Here is a 21,819-nt window from a genome sequence, read left to right on the forward strand (position 1 = left end):
CAGCTCAATCCCCCCAGCCGCCCCTCCATTCCCCTTCCTTCACTTCTCTCTGAGCTCTACAAGCCAAGGGTGGATCATTCCCTCTCTGCAGTCTGTCTTTATTCTTGGCAGAACTCACACACACAACCACACATGCTCATGTGTTCATCTCATTTATAAAGTACACATGGATCCTAAAATCTCTTGAGGGTGTCTCTCATTAGGTCCTCTTAAAATGTTAACACTTGTTCTTGCAGAACTTACAACCAGTTTGGAGCTAAAATCCTGATCTTTTTCCATCAGAGTATGCCCCTTAGCATGGCTAACAATGATTAGTGTGGAAGCTGTGGCAGAGGAAAACGGCTGTCATACTATGTTCAGCATCACAGAGGTGTTTAACATGGAAGTCAGCTTAGAAGGTGTGAAGGAGCTTGTAAAGGAGGGCTGCATGTTCTACAGAGGCATGCCAGGCTGCTACATTTAAACGGGTCTGAGGGTGAGGAGGGTGGGCTGAAGGTGTCAGCAGAGCCCAGATGTGTTACCCCAAAGTTCTGTTAAAGGCCGTGCTGGCAGCTGTAAGGTCAGGCTCTCTGAAAGGCCAGGACTAACCCTACAGTTACACGGCTTCTAGCAGAAAGACTTCCCAGGGATCCTGTTTCAGTAAATCAAGGAATGATTTAACAATTTTACACACACCAATAAATCTCAGTGTTTGTCTTCTTGGATATTAAGTTATTTTAATCAAAAGGTTTAAAAAACCAGAGTATCTTGTGGCATGGTGCTGTTGTACAGTTTGAGTTATGCACAAGAAGGAGAATTAAAGGGGATCAGCTGAAATGTGTCTGGCAGAGAAGATGATTGTTTTTAGTTGGGCTTAGTTCACAGTTCAGTCCCATAAACTGGAGGATTTACCTGTTGACTGTTTGGTGATGCAGAGAGTGACAGCTCTGTAACTATGGATCAAATCAAAGTTTGGTTGTGGATAAGCTTGTGGAAACAGGCACATTTTCATGTTTTTTTGCAGAAAGTCAGACAAACATATTCTGTTGCTCTTTCTAGCTCCTAAAGAGAAATCAGAATCCTGTGAAATTAGAATCAGCAGGTCAGAGCTTTGTGAAAATCTCTGATGGGTGTATTTTCTACCTTGTGGCTTTGTACTTTGAGTCCGTGCTTCGATTAAAGACAGAGTTCAGCCCCAGTGCTGCAGATCACTCTGGCTTTGTTGAAGGGGTTTAAAGAAAAGGTCAAAGTGCAGCCACTTAATATGGGCCCCAAAGGGCTACCAGGGCTAATTGGGAGTCTCTAATAAACTTTTTGAGTTGCTGGCCTTGCTGTGATCTGGTGAATGCTGGGGGGCAGGATGAAAATGATCTGCCTCCCCTGGAGCCACCATTTCAGAATACTGTGTGACAGGTCATGACAGCAGTCCTTTAACCCCCCCACATGCTAATTTAAACCTGGGCTCTCCTCAGCTGTCCCATTTCCACCTTCACACTGCGTGGTGGGACACGATCCTGGCCAATTTAGCTTGATTCTGTTTAATCTGCTGTGAATAGTGACTGAGGGAAATGTCAGTAATAGGTATAGAAAAGGTCAGGGGTGTGGTCCTGCATATCATTCCAAGCTTCAGGGGGCCAGTGGGATTCAGTGTGCCCCAAATGTTCTGTGCAAAGTAATTGGCCGTCACCGTATGGGTCTAACTAGCCACAAGCAACCGCTTCATCCCTCGTAGACACACAGATACTAGCAGCACAATGACAATGGTTGAGGGGCCAGGACAGGTATTTTAACAGGGCAGCACATGCAGTCTGTTTGATAATGGGAGCCCATTATTTTTTCCTCTTGACTATTTGCACGTCCTTCTTCATGACCTTGATTCCAAACAAAACACGATGTTTCATCCCATCACACACTCACACATCAAGAACAAGGCTGTGTTATCTTGACTGGAAGAGAAATGAGTCTTGCTGGTGTGGAGCAGACACAACGATGCAATGAATTTACCTTAAAAACCCAGCTGTGATTGAACCATGTGCTCAGAAGCCGTAATGCACACTCTATGGATGGATGGATGGATGGATGGATGGATGGATGGATGGATGGATGGATGGATGGATGGATGGATGGATGGGTGTATTTATGGATGGTAGGAAGGAAAGAAACACAATAAACTCTCCTCCCTTCATTATTATTATCCTCCACAAATAAATTGATTTAAACTTTGCTCAGAAAGTTAATGTTTAAGTTAGGGTTTAATAAATTGCACAAAGATTTGTCGTCAATGATTTTTGTTTATCCATCCATCCATCCATCCATCCATCCTCTTCCTCTTATCCGGGGTCGGGTCGCGGGGGTAGCAGCTTCAGTAGGGAGGCCCAGACGTTCCTCTCCCCGGCCACTTGGGCCAGCTCCTCAGGAGGAATCCCAACACTGCAAAAAGAGAACTAAAAATAAGTAAAATTTTCTTGAAATGAATGTATTTGCCCTTGATTTGTGCAGGTAAATAAGACTATTTGCCAATGGAATAAGATTTTTGCACCTAAAATAGGAACAATTCATCTCCATCATCTTATTTCAAGTGCAGGATGTCTAATTATCTTATTTACCTGCTCAAATCAAGGGCAAATACATTCATTTCAAGAAAATGTTACTTATTTTTAGTTCACTTTTTGCAGTGAAGGCGTTCCCAGGCCAGCAGAGAGACATAGTCCCTATAATTTCATATTATTGTGAAAAATATTTATGTCAAATAAATGTTTTATTGTTATACAAATTTTTAAAGAACAATGAAAAATATTTCATCATAATGAGCTGATAATTGTTTAAGCATTCAGTTATTTCACAATGTCATTGTCACTTTAAATATTTATATATTTTTTATTCAAGTAGATAATTTTTCGTAGTGTTTGATTTATTTATTTAAATTTGAGCCCTTTGGTGTTTCCATAGTTAACATCGTCTGCAACATTGTCATATTACAACAACATTGCTGCTTTTATTCTCAAGCACACATCCTCGTGTTTGTGCACATTTTATGATCCATCAGTTTTCATAGCAGTTTGGCTCATCATAACATTGCAGGCCTGTAAAATCATGCACAGAGATATTCAGACTAATGACCAGACTCAATCAGTACCAAATGTGTTTCCATGACTTGAATGTAGGATTAGACGTCCCCATTCACTTCTGTGTACTTGGTAGTTAACCCAAAGCTAAACTGTGATGATGTGAACTTTACGTCCATGCAGTGAGGATGTCTCCAGTGCTTATTACATCTAGAGATGCGCCCATCACAATTTTGTTGCTGATTTCTGGTCTTTGGGTTTGCTTTGACCTGCTGCATATAAATAGTTTATAGCTTCTTAGAATGATGACTTAAATCACAGTCTCACCATGTTTATCCCCTGGAAAATGAAAAACCACTTTGATGTATTCTGTGCAGACGTCCTGTTATCTGTAGTCTCTAACACTCTCTCACAACAGCATCCACACCAAAGAGTGTTGTTACCATGGTCTGGTACTGCTTATTTACAGTATCTGTATAAATGTGTCTGGTCACTGTTGTGTTCACTGTTGTGTTCACTGTTCGGCAAAAGATCCGATCTTTGAGTTTCTGACAGACTTTTGTCCGACAGAAAATGGGCCAGTTCTGACTACCAGCAATTTCTCAGTAGTCATTTTAAAATGCCGCTCTGGCATCTCGAATGAAGTACTTTGTTGCATTCATAGCGTTAAAATGTAGTTTGAGCTTTGGCTGTGAGGAAGACTCCCTTTTTGTTGACATCCTGTTGATGAACCATTAGTCTTCCAGTGTCCATAGAAGCTGTTCCTTGGCAGCAGTATTGCTTGTTTGGAAAATCAATGGATTTACATTTTCAGTTTTGTGATTGTTAACTAAAAATATTGAAATTCAACTTTGACAGCAATTCAAATTAAGGTAGAATCCTCTTTCTACCAACTTCTGGTTATAAATTAAGTTCATGTTGCAAATGAAATACAGTATCAAAGGAAAAGTCAGTCTGAGATACACTGAATACTTAAACTGTGTAGTTTTTCAAATAAGAAATGCTTTTAATTATTTTCTTCAACAATAGGACTATGTTGTTCTTACTTCCAATTTTCATCTAACATTTAGGTAATTTTAGCTACACTGGTTTAAATATTCAGGTGTGTAGGATTGTAGCTCAGTCACTGTAAGATGGAAGAAGACTTTAAGCATTAGACAGGTTTTGTTCGGATCTGCCTTGGCATTAAATGTGAAAAGGTAGTCACAATGAACATATAATTTAAGCCTAAAACATAAGGAGTAATAACATGCAACGTGAGCAGTATTTAAAAATGGTGCTGTACTTTCTGAAATTCTTTTTGTAAAGCACATCTATCAAGTTTTACAGACTAACAGAGCTTCTATGTAGCAGGAATAAAATGCTTTAATTCTATTTCTTTGATATGTCAGTCTTGTATGCAGTGCATTAAAAAGTGCTGTTACAGACATTGGATGTACTCAACAGCTTATTTGGCAGGAATGGGTAAAGGACTGCGAGGAGCTGTCAGTAGAAATAAGATTGCTTATTTTTGAAGTGGCTTCCAGCTTTTAAGATAAACACTCCAGTAATATTTATGACAGCCTCAAGATTAATGAACAATGAGGATATCCATGTGTGAAATTCCATTATATACAGTTGCTTTATTTAAAAAAAGTTGCAGCAGTGTAGAGAATGCATATCCAAAGAATTTCATGATAGCATTCATGACATAGCGACCTGGCTATGCCTTTGGGGAAGAGGAAGAGACTGTCAGTGAGTGTTGAGTTGACTGCATGCAAACATACTGTTACTAAAACGATGATATTACCAAGAAATACGTTGCAGAATTTAGGTCAAAATAAAAAAAGTGCTTAATATACAGATCTTTGGGTTTGTTTTGTAGCTGTGTGGTTGAGGAGGAGAAAAGCTAGCTTTATACTCGCCACATTGAAGAGAGCTTAAGGGTGCGCATGCCAGAAATGACGCAATCACACGGTCCCCGCCTGCTAGCTGCCGCGGCTCCAAAAACGTGGAGCTTGTGCACCTCCAAGTTTTTGTAACTTCACTGATGGTTATCTCCATAGAGCCAGATGGTACAAAATTGCCCAGTTTGGATAAACATGATATGTTTTCTTCCCCTTATGATTAAGATAAATGGTGGAAACCTTCTTTAATGTAATCTTGAATTGCAGAATGACCTCCTGTTGTCATCAGTGAGGCTTCCACGGTGTGTGGAGACTGGGGATGCAGTGAGTTCTGGTGCAACAAGTTCTCATTATATTAAAATGCCCCAATGCATGTCACCAGAGTGAAGTCTGTCTAGGTGCTGTTAGCATGTACCTTTGTCTGCTAAAGTTTGCTTCCAATATTCTATTTTTTCTTTTATCTAAGTTTGCAGCTATTATTGTGAAATGAAGGTCAGCTCTTTAAGCTTGGCACCCTGTTGTTGTGTTTGGGAGTCTTATTTTGAAGAAAGAACAGAAGTAGTTTTTGTGCTCCCCTGTTGTGAAGATATAGTCAACAAACAAAGACTTTTTATTTGGCTAGCTGACAACACTGGGTTAACAAAAGCAAAGAAGAAGGCCTACTGATTTTAAACTATGTGTTAAACTGTGGTGGGATTGGGATTCTGATTAGTAATTCTTCCTACTGCTCAATTTGAGTTTTTCATTCAAATAGTCTTTCAAGAACTGATCAACTTAAACAATGAACTTAAACAACTGTGTGATCATATCCTGCTCAATAACTGGCTCTATTTCTTTGTACTACCTGTAAACCATGAAGGACTGTGACCTTCTTTCCCATCTGCAATGTGAGACCCTCAATATGTAATGAGAGAATGTCTGATCCCCTCAGGTAACAGCTTCACAATGCTGACTACAGAGGCATAAAAAAGAAACACTGATCTTAAAATAAATTCACATTTCAGGGCTAAACCCAGGAAGCACACCACAAAATTCTGTATTCAAACATTACTGTGGCTGATAACATTGAATTACACAACTTGCTCACTTAGATGTTGTCTCTTTGTCTTTGGTTATGGCTGTGTGTGTGTGTGTGTGTGGGGGGGGGGGGTAGGGGGGTCAGAATGAAGATTTCAGGGCTTTGTGTGCCTCAGCTACTGGAGCCTTCATTATTGATGTGCTGGGATGCCACACATTCATGATATAAAGCCAGTGAAGACCTCAGTGATATATGCACACCATGTTTCAATTCAGGCCTGTCAAGTACAGTCTGAACAACGTCCCATCATGCTTTGTGCTTCTAAGCTTGCTGACAAGAACTCATGTGATTGACTCCTATATATATTGTTAGATAAAGAGATGCGTGATCAGCAGATGTAAGATCCACCAGACGACAGACTGATGCAACATCAGCGTCATCAGCATAGAGGCTTATTTAACTATGTTTCTGAATCTTGTTTCTGTTCCTCCCAGTTCTGAGAGATGACTTCCGTCAGACGCCTAGTGATGTGGTGGTAGCAGCAGGTGAGCCCGCTGTCATGGAGTGTATTCCCCCCAGAGGCCATCCTGAACCCACCATCTCCTGGAAGAGAAACAACATCCGAGTCAATGATCGAGATGAAAGGATTACTGTAAGCAGAACTAACCTTCCATAAAGATAGAAAACAGCACACCACTGTGTTCAAAGAGAAAGTTTAAGATGATGAAATGTGTGCATTTTCTATTTTAAGACAATCATTTTAAATTACACACATTAGCTCTAAATGATCTCTGGACCTTTACCACTGCTTATCTTATATAATGACTGTAATGAGTTTTGTCCAGTTAACACCTCCGATCTCTCTGCTTAAGACCAAAGTGCTGATAAATGTGTGTTTAGCAGCTGTAGAGGAGGAATTAGGTAATAACAGAGAGAGGTGTGCAGATCTTCTGCTTTATCCCAACAAAACCAGAGTCAGACAAACAATGTCTCAATGTCTTTGTGTCCCCTCAACTTTACATTGCTTCTGGTGATAAAGATTTCCTGCCACAACATTCTTAAGGTCTCATAAACTTCTCAAACAGATTAATTTGTGGAAGCAACACTTTGGGATGTTTTAACTTAACCCATTGTGCTGTAAATGTGTGGCTGTGCTCAGGTTCATCCTCACACGGGCCAATTGTTGAACACACCTTACACCCGTAAAATATTTAACCATACAGATGAGTTCATAGTTAACTTTGTGAAAATAATGTGCCCAGCTGACTGCAAATCATTCCTAAATCATAGGATCTCCATCTCTATGCTTGACAATTGTTACCTGCTATGTTTATTTGATTGTGTTAATACATAAAACCTTAGCTGGGAGTGACTCTATGTCCCTAGAAACAAACACTTGAGGCCTCAGGGTGAGTAATGAAGCAATGTAAGATGGCCATCAGACATCACAGCACATCATATATTGATTTTGAATATTTTGCCTACACACCTCCCACTTTAAAAACTGAGCAGTGGAAACCATTTCCATGGCGATTGGCCTAGAGCTAGAATCATTGTCAAGTAATGTAAGCCTTAGCAGGGGGAGCCATCTGTCACAGCTCACACTGAACATGACTGAGTGGCTTTTTCTCTTCACTAACATGTCTCAATATCCTGTTTTCACTCTTTCTCCATCTTGTCTTCTTTCCTTCCCATCCTCCACAATCTCTTCCCAAATCATGCATGTCCTTCTGTTCTTCTCCACCTCCCCCTTCTCCTCTTCCATCGTTTTCAGATGCGAGGAGGAAAGCTGATGATTTCAAACACCAGAAAGAGTGATGCTGGCATGTATGTTTGTGTGGGAACAAACATGGTTGGCGAGAAAGACAGTGATCCAGCTGAACTAGTCGTATTTGGTGAGTTATTTTGAAACTTGAACTTATCTTCGTACACTGAATTTGGTTCTTATTCACACTTGTTTGCTGAGAACATCCGTTTGAAGTCCATGGGAATTTCATTGTTTTTTCTGTTGCCTTTCCTTGCTAGCTGTTGGAGGGTAAATCTTTTCTTTCCAGTTGCCCTCTTATTTTTCTCCTGTCTGACTCTCTACTCACTGTGACTGCTGTATTCATATAACTACATGTATCTGTGGCGTAGAAGACAGAACTAACCATTGTTCATCTTATACATTATGTTACAACAGTTATCATTTAGGGTTTTCCAGTCTGTCACATTTTTTTGAAACCAATCATGATCTCTCTGAAAGCTTGCAAGGCATACTTGGCCCAGTATGTTTACTTTATGTTCCTCATGAACTTAAAGTCTAACTCTTGGACTGAATGTATTTTTATGCAGATGCATTCAAATAGTCACCAGAGTAAAGAAATTTATATTATATGTGAATTATGTGCGCCTTTTGGAAGTAATTTCGATAAAACTTGCTGTATAAGCGAAAAAGCCCGAACATTCTTCAATTGGGCTGTTTCGGAATGTGACGTCGCAAACAGAACTAGTACCATGCATCCGGCTGCTAACACTACGACTTTCGCTACAGATTTATTAAATTCAATTAATAACTCTTACTCTACGTACAAAAAATTTATAAGAAAATGTCTGATACATCTACAAACTCCACCTCAATCATCGGCTTCGATACCGAATATATATACAAAGAAACGGAGTTTGAACAAGGTGAACCTGAGGAGACTATATCTAACGCTGCCCAAGACATAGAGCCCATGCTCCATTGTAAGTAGCCCTCAAAATCCTCGCTCGTGAAGTGCGAATTGCATAAAACACTTTTGTCACTGCCGGCAATCCAGTCCTTTTGCGTTTCTTTTACGAATTTATCCCATTTCTTTCGGACCTTTTGATCCACCGGCCAAGTATGTAGCGCTACTTTCTGGCCTGCACTAGACCGCGGTGAAGTTGGTTTGACATTGGAGTCAGCGGAGTCAGCGGAGCGTCTTGACAAACAAAAATCAAATCAGATTTGTTGACGGTCCCACTGCGTATGGGAGGAGGGACCAGCCGAGAGACGCTGGCCGAAATTGGAGTCCTTCAACCGGATCAACCGTGAGCTAGATCCCGCTGACTCCGTGGAGCTTGGATGTCCAATATCAAACCAACTTCACCGCGGTCTGCACTACAGCCACAAACTACGCACCTAGAAGGCATTTTATCTTGTAATTAGTTTGGCGATATTTTTTAAAAGCTTTTGATCAAAGTAGACGTGGATGAGCAGATTTGGTGTGTGAAAGAAGATACTGGAAAACATCCATATATATCCTTGTTCGCCGTACCGGTAGTACAACGTATACGCCTGTGTGTTTCTATGCAAGTTCGCTTCGCGCATTCTCGTTGTTCTTGAACTGACGTCACACGTCAGAAATGGCCGATCGTAAACGGAGGCAGCACTCAAACGCGGAATACCATAATCGGTGTAAAAAATTCGCAATATTTCATATTTAAACTTAATTTGAACACTTTTGATACATGAATATTCAAAGTTTACCTTGTTCTGGGAGTTATTCAACAGTTTTTCAGGATTTTTTTTCAGTCCAAGAGTTAGACTTTAAGTGTGAAACTTTGTCACTGTATTAGTTGACTGTGCAATCTTGACTTAGCCCTAGTGTTGTGAGTTTGTTTCAAACTTAGAAAAGGAGTTGGTGATGATTGAAACAATCTCTAGAGGATGGTAGCATTATTAAAATAGATCTTAACAATAGCTCCTTTTTCCATCGAAAGCCCCATTGTTCAAAGCCCTAGGCTTTGGTTTCCAGGGTTAAAGGAAAGCCTGGGGCTTTAAAGTAGGCGCCTTTCCTCTGCTGCAGGTATGTTTTTTTTAAATCAGCCTAAGGGAAGTTTGGCAGAAAACTGCACTTCACCTTCAGTCCAGCGGGTGGTGGTAAAAGGAAAACCCAAGCACCACCAATGTCGTATCCTTTTTATATATTTTTTTCAAACTTTAGTAAAATCTGTGTAGGTAGAGGTCAGTTTGATTGAACCTATAGAGTATTTTCAGCTAATCAGTTCCATCCATCCATCCATTTTCCAACCTGCTTAATCCCTCATGGGGTCGCGGGGGTTGCAGGTGCCTATCTCCAGCATCGCTAATCTGTTCTGATTTCTTCTATTCTTTAAAGAGTAAGAGTACTTAATTTTGCTTAATACTTTTGTAACAAAAAAGAAATTCAGTTTATTTAACACCTGTTTTCTAGACCTCACAATTGCCCCTGTTCTGTCCTGTATATATGCTACGCTGCCTTTCTTGTAACTTTTAGGTGTTTAAATGAAAATTAGTAATAGTTACTGAATTATTTTTGTTTCAGCTGATAAATAATAGTAGATGATGAGCAGCTTCAGAGCTATACAGCTGATTAATTCCTTGTATTATTCCTTAAGTTGCACTGAATCCATAAGCAGGGAAAATTTAAATAATTATTTTATATAAAAAAATGTATCAACCTGTATCTGCCCAGAGTTGCTGCTTTAAAACTACATGATTAATTTAGAATAACTAGCACACACTGATAAACACACTTATTATTAACACTTATTTTTCTTTTTTTAATGTAATATGTAAACTACTGAAATATTTTAGTAAGAAAAATAATTATTAGAATAACAGAAAACAGATAATTAGTCCACAGATACATGGAATTGATACCATGACTAATTATAAGCACATATTTATAAAGTGAGGAAGCTGACAGTGGAGTATGTAGGCAGGACACAGAGAGAATCCCTGGGCTCCCAGTTCCTGCTCCCTGCAGAGCTGTGGGCATAAAACCATGAAAAATAGAAAATAATTAAGAGTTTCCACTTTAGATTTACATGAAAACTCAGTCTTTGAGAAATTTGTTTGTTTTTTACTTACCAAAAAGTTTAAAGTGTTCCATTTAATCATTAGTTCTCTGATATTTCTCACAGAACTGTGGTGAAACAGTTTATAAGTGAAGCTGTAAGCAGCACTGGGCGGCTCTGGCAGCTTAATTCTGATCAGCCTGTGTCGCGACTGCAGGATATCAGCATCGCCGCCTCCGGTGAGCCTGCTGCTAGAACTTGCAAGTCGCTAAGGTGCAGAGTAAACAAGCAGCCAGATTATTTCATGTATAACTGAGGTACACTCCCTTAAGGCTACATCACACAGCAGGTCTTGATGCTCAGTTAAAATTAAAAGCGGCCGTCATCAGAGGTCTGTCTGAACTGTTCAAGACCGCAGAGCGACTTGCATACGCGCTTAACGGAAGGAGGCGTCACACAGCAGTGCGCTGCTTATAGAAGTAATGGTGAATGCAATGGTTTCAAGTTTTGTTTGGAAAAAAAATCCTCGAAAAATAAAAATTGCAGATACCGGTCTGCATCTCTCCTTGTTATTATTAGAAAGCTGCTGAGCAATGGGAGCCGACGATATTAAGACCACATCATAGCAAGACGAAGTAAGGTATGAAGAAAGCATCACAGCTATTACCCACGGTCTTTTATGGAGAGCTAACTGCTGTGTTAAAATGCAACATGACCATTCAGACTGCGGACACTGAAAAATATCCGATACATATCCAAATTAGTGCCACATAAGGAAGTAGCACAAACTTGGATTTTTGGGGGGGTGAGAAGATCAGAATAGAGCCGTTCACACTGCCATGAAAAATACGGATATGGGTCGCATAGGAGCAAAAAGATTGGATCTGGGCCGCATTTCCCTGCAGTGTGAATGTGGCCTTAGATGTCTCTAAGATTTGACAAAAATCCAAGATTCCTAATGGAAACTATAGCCACTTCTGGTTTGGTGGTGAAGGGTTAATGAAGACATTTTCTTTGATGTCATTGTGTATTGTTAGACAAAGCTTGAAACAACTACAGACTGTAATAGAGGTCATTCATGATAAGACCCTGTTACTCTGATTTTAAATGGGCCGCGGCCATGTCATCATTTGACTACACCAACACGTCAAACAATCATTCAGAATGACACAAAGTTTTGGTGACTGTAAGGGCATGACGCGGTCTGCTCATGCGTTCTTTATCAGATAACCAGGATAAAAAAAAAACAGCCAGAGACCTACTCAGGAACTGGTCTGCAGTTAGTGCGGTCCGGTTCAGTCTGCTGACCATTTACACACAAGAGTTATCTCGGTTACCGAGCTCAGACTGGTCCTGGCTCGGTTAAAAAAGTGTAGTGTAAACGGGCCTAGTAGGGCTCGGCCCGGTTCTTCACTGGCTCGGTTCTCTGATAACAAAAGGCCCGTTTACACTACACTTTTTTAACCGAGCCGAGATCAGTCCGAGCTCAGTAACCGAGATAACTCTTGTGTGTAAACGGTCAGCAGACTGAACCAGACCGCGCTAACGATAACCGGACCGCGCTAACTGCAGACCAGTTCCCCACCAGGTCTCGGACTGGTTTTTTTAGCCCGGTTCCCTGATAACGAGGAGCGCATGAGCAGACCGCGTCATGCCCTTACAGTCAGCTGACTGTCAGCGGGTTTCCCGGCGTGTCTGCCTGCACGTCCCGATTCACACTCCATTCAGACAAATTTCAGACATTCATAATAATACTAGCTTCCTTACCGTGCTACACGGTTTCCAGAGATGATTCTGCTTATGAACCTCAGCGTCTGTTGTTGTTTCCTGCGTCTGTAAATCCTTATTAGACGTTAATTTGTCTTATCCACGTCCCAAAAGCCGAATCTGTCTAACAATAACATCCTGAATGTGACGGGTGCCGCCATTTTGATTTGCTCGGTCCCGCCTTCAATCCCAGAGAGCGGTAGTAACGCAGATCGCCACTAGGAGGCGAGGAGCAACCAAGGAACCATAACCGAGATAACTCCTGTGTGTGTAAACGACTGCATTTATCTCAGTTAACTGGACCAAGCTAGGACCGGTCTCGGCATGGCTCGGTTTTTAGGTTTAGTGTAAACGGGCCTAAAGAGCGCATGAGCAGACCGCCTCATCTCCTCATAGTCAGCTGACTAATTTTGCGGTTTCAGACATTCATAAAAATACTAGCTTCCTTACTGTGACACACAGTTTCCAGTGATTATTCTGTTTAGCAGCGTGATGAACCTCAGCGTCTGTCGTTGTTTCCTGCATTTGTTAGCCCTGATTAGACGTTCGTTTGTCTTATCCACGTCCCAAAAGCTGACTCTGTCAAGTAAATTCACCAAAGGTTGCCTTCTTCGCATGACTCTCCACAATCAACGAAATATCACAATTATTACCAAGCATAACTTCCTGAATGTTACAGACGCCGCCATTTTGATTTGCTTGAGTCCCTCCTTCAATCATAGAGAGCAGTAGTACCGTAGATCGTCACTAGGAGGAGAGGAACCGTGCTAACGTGATGTGTAAACGGTCGTCAGAACAAAGCTCGGCACGGTTAACTGATCCAAGCTCGGTCTGAACTCGGCCTGGATCGGTTAAAAAAGGGTAGAGTAAATGGGGCTTATGTACTTACTAACAGCATGTCTGTGTTCTGGATGAGGGTGAGGTGTTGGCTCATACAATTCCATATAAAATTAATTCCTGTGACTGGCTGATTAAAACCTGAACAGACTGGAATAGGTTTTCTTAACATTTTTACTAAACTGTGCGTATAGGTTATTAAGGGCTGTGTAGTGGATAGTGAAATGTAACTATGTCTGTGCATCAGCAAACAGGCTTAAATCACAGGCAACCAAACTTCGGCTCAGTTCTCTCTGAAAACGTTTCGACACCTACCCAGGAGTCTTTGTCAGTTCTGGCTCACCTGCGGTTGGTGCTCTGCTGTTTTATGGACATGGAGGCCCATCGTGCTAAGCACATTCTAAGTCAGATGCAAATCAGGGACCCACCTGCTACTGTCCTGGCTTGTTAGAAGCTATGGCTTGATGTGAGTGGAGTACCTGGTCACCTCCATCATGATGACACTGCTGATGTAAGCTGTTTGGAATGTGTTGGAGGACCAAGCTGTAAACACTGGAGAGTTGGGAGTGCAATCCTCCCATCTGTGTAAAAAATGGGAGGATCTGTGTGAGAACTGGCATCAGGGAGTTGTTTGCACAAGTCTGCTGGCTTCTCACCACAATGTCCGCTTTAGTTCTGCTTACCTGACATTTGCTGATTTATCTTTTTTTACAGCAATAGTGGCTCATTTTTCACACAGTAGGCTGACAGGAAAGGGGGTTTGAGAGAGGTGGGAAGACCTGCAGCAAAGGACCTCAGGTCGGAATCAAACCCGGGCCTGCTATGTGAAGGACTAAGGCCTCTGCATGTGGGCCGTGCTCACTACCCCATCGTAGCACGCCCCCAACTGATTTATCTTGAGTTTGAGTCCAAGCAGACATGCCTCCTCACATTGCTTAGGGAAATTCATGAATTAACATACTCTGTCAAAATACTCAGAAACAGATTGTGAACTCTATAGTCCAGATAAGTTTTTGATAGATTGCAAGATTCTCTTTAGAGACGATCCTTCCATGTCCTATTTGTGTTTAATCCTCGCTGATCTCCATCAGCAACAGACAGGGAGCAGCCTCGACGACTCACTGGCCTATTACAGTCTGCTGAGACCAAAACCTTTCATTTATAAGGAAATTCACAAGTTATCCTCTGAAGCCAATGAATACTCATCAGAGCTGTGTTAGATGTTTTGTCACGTGGGGAAGCAAAATATGAGAGGCTCACTTTAGAACAGCGACATACCTCCGTGTTGTCTGTTCTGCTCAGTAACAGACTAATAATGGAGAATGAATGGATCTTCAGACTGATCTAAACAGTAAAGATTCCTATTAATCTGTTCAGCAGAGACTACGTTCCTGCTAAAACTACATACTAACCCTGCTGTATTAGTTTCATTGAAGTGTAGTGGCTTTGCAGCCACCAATTCCAGGAGCAGCAGATCTAAGTTGCTGTCTGATTTCAGAGAGGCCCGTCTTCACCAAACAACCTGTGAACCAGGTCGTGTTGGCAGATGATACGGTGGAGTTCTTCTGCGAGGTACATGGAGATCCCCCTCCCACTGTCCGCTGGCGGAGGGAAGAGGGAGAGTTGCCCCGGGCCAGGTACAGAGGAAGCAACACTAGTGTTTCTATAATTCCTCTCACATTCAGTCATCATCTATGTGTGCATGAAGAGTAGCTAACGCTGGAAAACAACTTGTCTGGGTTCCTACGTTCCTCAGATTGTTCTGTGCAGAATCATCCTGTGTTAATGCGTTTGCAGATTCGAGATCCGCAGCGACAACAGCCTGCGTCTGAGCCAGGTGCGAGCCGAGGATGAGGGCACCTATACCTGCGTGTCAGAGAACAGCGTGGGCAAAGCCGAGGCCTCAGGAACCCTCCAGGTGCATGGTGAGATACCTCTTCATACTGCTGTAGTTCTGCGATATGCTGCAACGCATTCACACACAAACTGATCTGGTCAGAAGCTTACATCCAGCCATTATAACCAGTAATGTGGTGATGTGATGTATGGGGCTTTTAGAAATTTATCTAGATGGTTCTTTTTGCCCAGATGACAACATTGTGCACCATAGAACTTCAGTGGTTTCTGTGACCCAGAATTGGGAGAACATATTTGAATGTATTGTGGATTTTAGCAAATGATTCTACTTCCTGGCTAAAATGTGTACGTCCACTAAAATTTGGTAAACGTTCTGCTCTTCTTGGCAGAAATGGTAAAGTAACAACTGGTTTCATAGCAGGAAAGTGTTCTGTATTGGCTCTAAAACCAGTTTTGATTTTCGTTTCTGATCTTCGTCCAGTTCAAACACCCCGCTATATTAAACCTAAGATGCATAGCTGTAAGGTAGTGCCCAGTAAGACAGTAAGATTAGCTTTACGTGGGAGGGAGACACTGGTGGTTTCCACATCATGTCATGCTTTTGACCCTCGGTGCAACCTGAGCTGCCCCTAAAGGCTGCTTCACATGGCAGCATTTTAAACTAGTCAGATCATTTTCAAAGCCTGAGAGATGCCAGACATGGTGATAAATAAATCTCTCACCTCGTGTTCTGATTGGCTACACGTCACATTCAACAGGCTGCCTCCTCATTTGTCCTCGAAGGACACCAAACATGCTAGGATACCGGGCAAGACAATCCAACATGTGCAATATCCCCAATTTGAAGTCGGAGCGGTCCCGACGTGCCACCGAGCAGACACAATCGTTTTTCATACACCCCACACGACAGGATATCCTCCTAAGATTATCTTAAGAGACACAATGATAATAGGCACCTCTCAGGACGCGGGAATCGGCCAATAAATCCTGCCGTGTGAACCAGACTCAAGCATCCTGACCATATTGCTTTTATCCGAGGGGGCATATAGGGTCTCCTTCTAGACTATATATATATATATATCTATATATATATATATATATATATATATATATATATATATATATATATATATATATATATATATATATATATATATATATATATATATATATATATAGATATAGATATAGATATATAGATATATAGATATATAGATATAGATATAGATATATAGATATATAGATATAGATATAGATATCTATAGATATATAGATATCTATATAGATACATACAAGCAATCTTTTTTGCCTGTCCATTAAGGAAACTCCAGAATCCAGAATAAGTAGAAACCTTTGCCGCTCATTCTTCTTTCTCATTCTAACCGTCTGGCTGGTCCGTCCCATTCGGGGTTGGAATTAGACTCTGATTGTTTCTCTTAGACTGTTTTGAACATTGTTTTATGAAGTTTTTAATAATCTTTACAAAACAATGTATCTGTGTTTTAAGTTAAAAACATGTTCAAAGTTAAGTTAATAGCCAGTTTCCTGTGAAAAGCTCTTATTCCACTGGTTACGCATTAAGCTCTACTGAAAGATAGATAAAGAGGAAAAGATGGATTTAAGGTCCTTTCAAGCCTGGACTCGATATCCCTGTGGAGAGACAACTAAGATCAAAAAGCTTGGAAATTGCCGGAGAATAAAGGCAGTCCCTTGAAGAGAAGCATGCGGATGAGGAATCTGTCATTCGCTATGATAAAAGGGAATATTTAGTGTTTTTATTCAGCAGAGACACGAGCCTCTGCCCACAGAGCGGACTGATAGACATGTCAATACACTCTGATATGATAACTTCAAGAATGCGTTGACAGTCGGAGCAGTGGAGAAGAATACTTGGGCAGATATGCATGATGAACCTTTAACTAATAGAAATTAGTCTCGGAATGAAGGAGGGATTCCCAGCAGCGGCTTTTAGGCAAATGGAAATTGATCATGAGTTAGTTGTTATAGCTGAGAGCATTAGGTGTAATAGGAATGAAACACACACACACACACACACACACACACACACACACACACACACACACACACATAATGTAAATGAGCACATGCATGTGCTGAGTAAAACACCAGATCAGAATGGCTCTCCTTATCTTCACCAGATTTGGATCTTCACCCTTTCCTCTACCTGCGCCTCTCTTTTAGGATCAGCTCTTTAACTTTATCACAGTCATCTTCAATGAACTGGTGCCACAGTTCTTTTGAAATGAAACTCAACAATGTTGCCGTATTTAAAGCCCTAACTGCATTTGAACAGCCTCCATGTTCTGGAGTCCCATCTTCATGCTCTGGACACACTCTCTGGCGTGAAAGGACAAAGTGACCCATACTGGGGTCTTCATGGTAATATGATAATAATATAATGTGGTAGGATATCATAATATTATGATGTGACAGCAGTCTCTATGAGGGTATCCTGCAGTGTGTAAAGGATGACACTTCCACATCTAGAAGGTTAAAGAAAAAAGATTGAACAGAGCAACTATGCTGTCCTACGTTCAGCCATCCTGTTCTCTGCTCTAAGTCTCCTTCTCTGTCTCTGCCTGAATGAAGCGCTGACAGGTCATGACACGTCCTAGAAAAGATTGTTACATGTCAGGCAAAGTCTCTAACTTTGAATCCTCTTCTCTCAGTTACAACCTCCAGGCAGAAGAGGGTTGTATTTACTGGAAACTGGTTGTGCTTAGATATGGTGGCTTCACTGATTGGAGAAATCAAGAGTTTTGGAGTCTGTGAGCAGCCAGGGCCAATTAAGGGGAAGGTTAATTGATTCTGGTCACCGGTCAATCTCTCGATGCATATCTCATTTCATTCAGTGTCACAAGTTGTTGCCTGCTCATCATCTCATTTGTCTCACTTTTCTTCTCTCGCTCCCCTCCCTCCCCTCCCCTCTCCTCCCCTCTCCTCTAACATCACTCCATCGCAGTCGGCCTCTCATGTAAGTACTGTACTCCATTTCATTCCATGGCGTGTGTGTCTCTGTGGGAGTACTCCTCTCAGGTTGCCATGTTTCTGGCAGCATAAGCTAATGCTGATGCTTGTCTGCCTCAGAGCAGAAAACCATCATCAATTAGCAGTGAATCACTTCTAGGACAAGGAAAGGAGGCTTTTATTTCTACTATCGTGTTGCATTATCTAAAGATTGAGTACCAGGGATCTTTCCATAAATACCAGGGGTCTTTAATATAGAACCCAAACCCCCAGCCTATCTCAAATGAATTAAAAGGAGACAAAGCTGCTGCAGTTTAATTCAAATTAATCCAACGTGCTCGAAGAATTCAATACTCAGCTCTCTGGGTTGAATTTCATCTACAATGAGGCGATGGATGTCTGTAGATGAAACGTCTGCTGGAGCCACAGGATCAGGCCATACCGTCTAGTTGTGGCTCTCCAGTGTGTTAGTGTATGGAGCGTGTTTGCATTTCTTAAAGACAGTCGTGTAATTGAGGTCAGGAGCTTAAAGTGAGGGACAGGCTGTCAGTCAGCTGCTCTGCTCAGCAGCGCTTTTCAGGAAAGGTTTATATAACCCAACAAAGCCGATCCCTGATGGTCAGTGCAGAAATGTTGACTTAAAGGCAAAGTTCAAATTTCACAGGTGACACATTTTGCCTGTCAGAAAAGGGAAGTGAGGATAAAGTAAAACTTTTCAGCTATTAAGACTTTTAAAGATAACAGCGAGTTATGCTGAAGTGACACATTATAGTTTTTGTCACCAAACGTCCACATTCAGGTGGACGTGAGTATAGAATCAGCAGTAGAACCTCTTCCCACCATGGGCAGGTGCTGGCAGTGACCTGGCTGGCCTAATCATTCTTATTTATTAATAATAATAATAATAATAATAATAATAATAATAATAATAATAATAATAATATTTTGGATTTGTAATGCACTTTATATTTATACAAATCCCAGGTAAGTGCTAAAAAATAAAAGCACATGGAGAGCATGAAAAATAAAAAGTAAAAGAAAAGATAAAATAATAAGTACAAAAACAAAAAAAGCCTGGGAGCAGCTGAATAGAAAGCCTGACCTCCCGTTGTACGGAGCTTTGTCCTTGGTGGTTCCAGCAGACATGTTGTGGTGGATCTGAGGTTGCGTGGTGACGTCTGTGGGGCCCACTGTGGGGTATGCTGGGGCATCACATGGATGCACTGGTGGGTAAAGAGGGAGACCTAGTACTTAACTCTGAGTGTGACAGGAAGCCGGTGAAGGGATTTGAGGTTGGGGGTGATGTGGTCATGTTTGCACCCCCTCATCAGGATCTGAGCAGCGCTGTTTGGTATTTACTGCAGCTTCTGAAGGCTTTTCTCAGGGATCACGATGAGGAGCACATTGCAGTAGTCCAGCCTGGAGGAGACAAGCGTGGACAAGCTTCTTAGCATCTGCAGGAGTGAGTGTGGGACGAAGTTTGGTGATGTTTCTGAAGTGGAAGAAGGAGGTTTTGTAGAGGTGTTTGATGTGAGCCTCAAAGGTCAGATGTCCATTTTAACAGCCAGGTTAGTGGCAGATGTTGAGAGGGGAAGAGTTTGTCCAGAGAAGGTGATGCTGGTGATGTCAGATGACCGAACCTGGTGTGGAATGCAGACTAAGATGGCTTCAGGCTTGGAGCTATTTAGCTGAAGGAAGCTGTGCTTCATCCACACCTTAATCCTCCTCCAGGCAGGTGGTCAAATTTGATGATGGCAGAGGAGCAGAGGATGTTGGGTTTGTCCTGAGGTAGAGCTGAGTGTCATCAGCATAGCAATGAAATGAAACCCCATGCTGGGTGATGACACGGCCAAGAAGGAGCATGTATTAAACAAAGTGGGACCGAGCACTGAGCCTTGAGGGACTCCACAGGTGACGTTATCAGCCAGGGATCTAGCCTTTCCCAAGGCGACATGCTCAGTTCTTCCAGTGAGGTATGATGAAAACCAGTCATAGACAGACTCAGAGACTCTGATAATGGAGCTTAAACGATGGACGACGGAGGAGGATGTTGTGATCCACAGTGTTGAAGGCTGCAGTCAAGTCCAGGAGGATGAGAAGAGATGGGGAGCCATCGTCTGCTGTCATCACCAGGTCATTTGTGACCCTGACCAGGACTGTTTCTGTGCTGTGACCTGTGCAGAAACCAGACTGAGGTCAGGTTCTGATTCAATGGAAGAAATGACGATGACAAATTCTTTATAAACTTTTTATATCTTTACGTTATCCATTCAGATGAAGTAAAATCTAACATACATTTGCTTAGGGGGCAAATACACAATGACCCGGCTCCACCTTAAACTCTTAACGTTACCTTTTATTTTCCTTTAAAGGAGCTTTAAGTAATACTGACACCTTGTGGCTCAAATCGGTACAGCTGCTTGCCAATCACAACAATCTAATACGCCGTTTTAAACGGTGTGTTGTTGCACTGAATCTTAACTTCCACAGGACAGGTACATGATATTATATTCTCTTCTCCTTCTGGTCTGCTTCTCTTACTGGCCTCCATGTTAGCAGCAGCTGCTCTTTTGCCAAGATACAATTCCATGGGGTGCGCTCTGTGTTAGGAACCCTGGGAGCTCTCATATGATTGGCTCAGGAATCAGGAAGTAAACACGGGCTGCACTCTGAACTGAAGCACTTCTGGGGTCCGTTCTTCGTACGTCGCTAACTCAGTTAGCAGGATTTCATTGTTGACGATTTGGCATGATCTTGGATCGTTTGGTTCTTCGAAAGACATCCTAGACTTGCTGTCATAGCAACATGTGCGCCAGTTTAAACCTGCTCGCTAGCAGGCTTATTTCATGTAAACAGGATTAGATCACGGCTGTATAAGCGGAGGAGATGGAGAAGTCTGCCGTAGCCATGTCCATTTTTACGACAGCAACCTGTTGCGGAAGGTGCAAGAATAATTTGCAGAGTTTTTCGAATTAATCGCGTATTGCGCAATAGAGAGGATCCTTTAGCGCAGCGAGACAGTGTAATTGTAGAGAGATTTTTCTTGGTGGCTGTTATAAACAGACAAACACATCATTTAACAGTGGCTTTTAAAGAGGAAAAAGTGGTGTTAGAGTCATACATCTAAAATATTTAAGTTATTTGTATGATGGTTTACTTTTTATTTTTATCATATTCAGTAAGAAGATTTGTTCAGGCCATTTTATTGTGAAGTTTAGTTTTACTTTGAAAGGCTTGCTTCCTGTCGAGCCGTATATTGTATCAGAAAAAACTATGGATGGATTATCCAGACACGGAGCAATACAGTTTTACTGTGTAAACTGTGGATGACTTGGAAAAGGAAGATTTTAATTTTTTATGGATAAAGATTTTTTTTTTGTTAAAATTCCCAGTTTGCACGCGTCCTTTACTTCCAGTGTCTAAGGAATGACACTGAAATTTGGATCTCTTGACATAACAAGTGCCTTTTTAAAATAAAGTATAATAATTAAAGGCTACTATTTTGTAGAATATTCTTGTATTTCACTTTTACTTGTTCCCATGTTCTAGTGGGTCCCGTGGAGGCTCTGATATAAAAGAACAAAGTAAATATGAGATTATTAAAATGCAAAAATTCATACTGTAGAAAGTGATAGAA

The 21,819-nt window shown here is 41.5% G+C and overlaps 1 protein-coding gene across 6 annotated transcripts in view; it reads left to right on the forward strand.

Annotated features, from left to right (window-relative positions):
• robo3 (roundabout, axon guidance receptor, homolog 3 (Drosophila)) overlaps positions 1 to 21,819 on the forward strand; it is a 272,135-nt gene that overhangs the window by 209,535 nt on the left and 40,781 nt on the right. For 5 of the 6 annotated variants that reach the window (XM_021319309.2, XM_036143483.1, XM_036143480.1 and 2 more), the window contains exons 3-7: positions 6,443 to 6,600; positions 7,723 to 7,843; positions 14,836 to 14,974; positions 15,135 to 15,262; positions 18,178 to 18,189. In XM_021319309.2, coding sequence (XP_021174984.2) covers positions 6,443 to 6,600; positions 7,723 to 7,843; positions 14,836 to 14,974; positions 15,135 to 15,262; positions 18,178 to 18,189 — 558 coding nt within the window. The remainder of the gene's footprint in view (positions 1 to 6,442; positions 6,601 to 7,722; positions 7,844 to 14,835; positions 14,975 to 15,134; positions 15,263 to 18,177; positions 18,190 to 21,819) is intronic. The other variant, XM_021319310.2, reaches the window with a different exon arrangement.

The sequence above is a fragment of the Fundulus heteroclitus genome, chromosome 11, assembly GCF_011125445.2.
Source record: "Fundulus heteroclitus isolate FHET01 chromosome 11, MU-UCD_Fhet_4.1, whole genome shotgun sequence".
Taxonomy (NCBI): Eukaryota; Metazoa; Chordata; class Actinopteri; order Cyprinodontiformes; family Fundulidae; genus Fundulus; species Fundulus heteroclitus.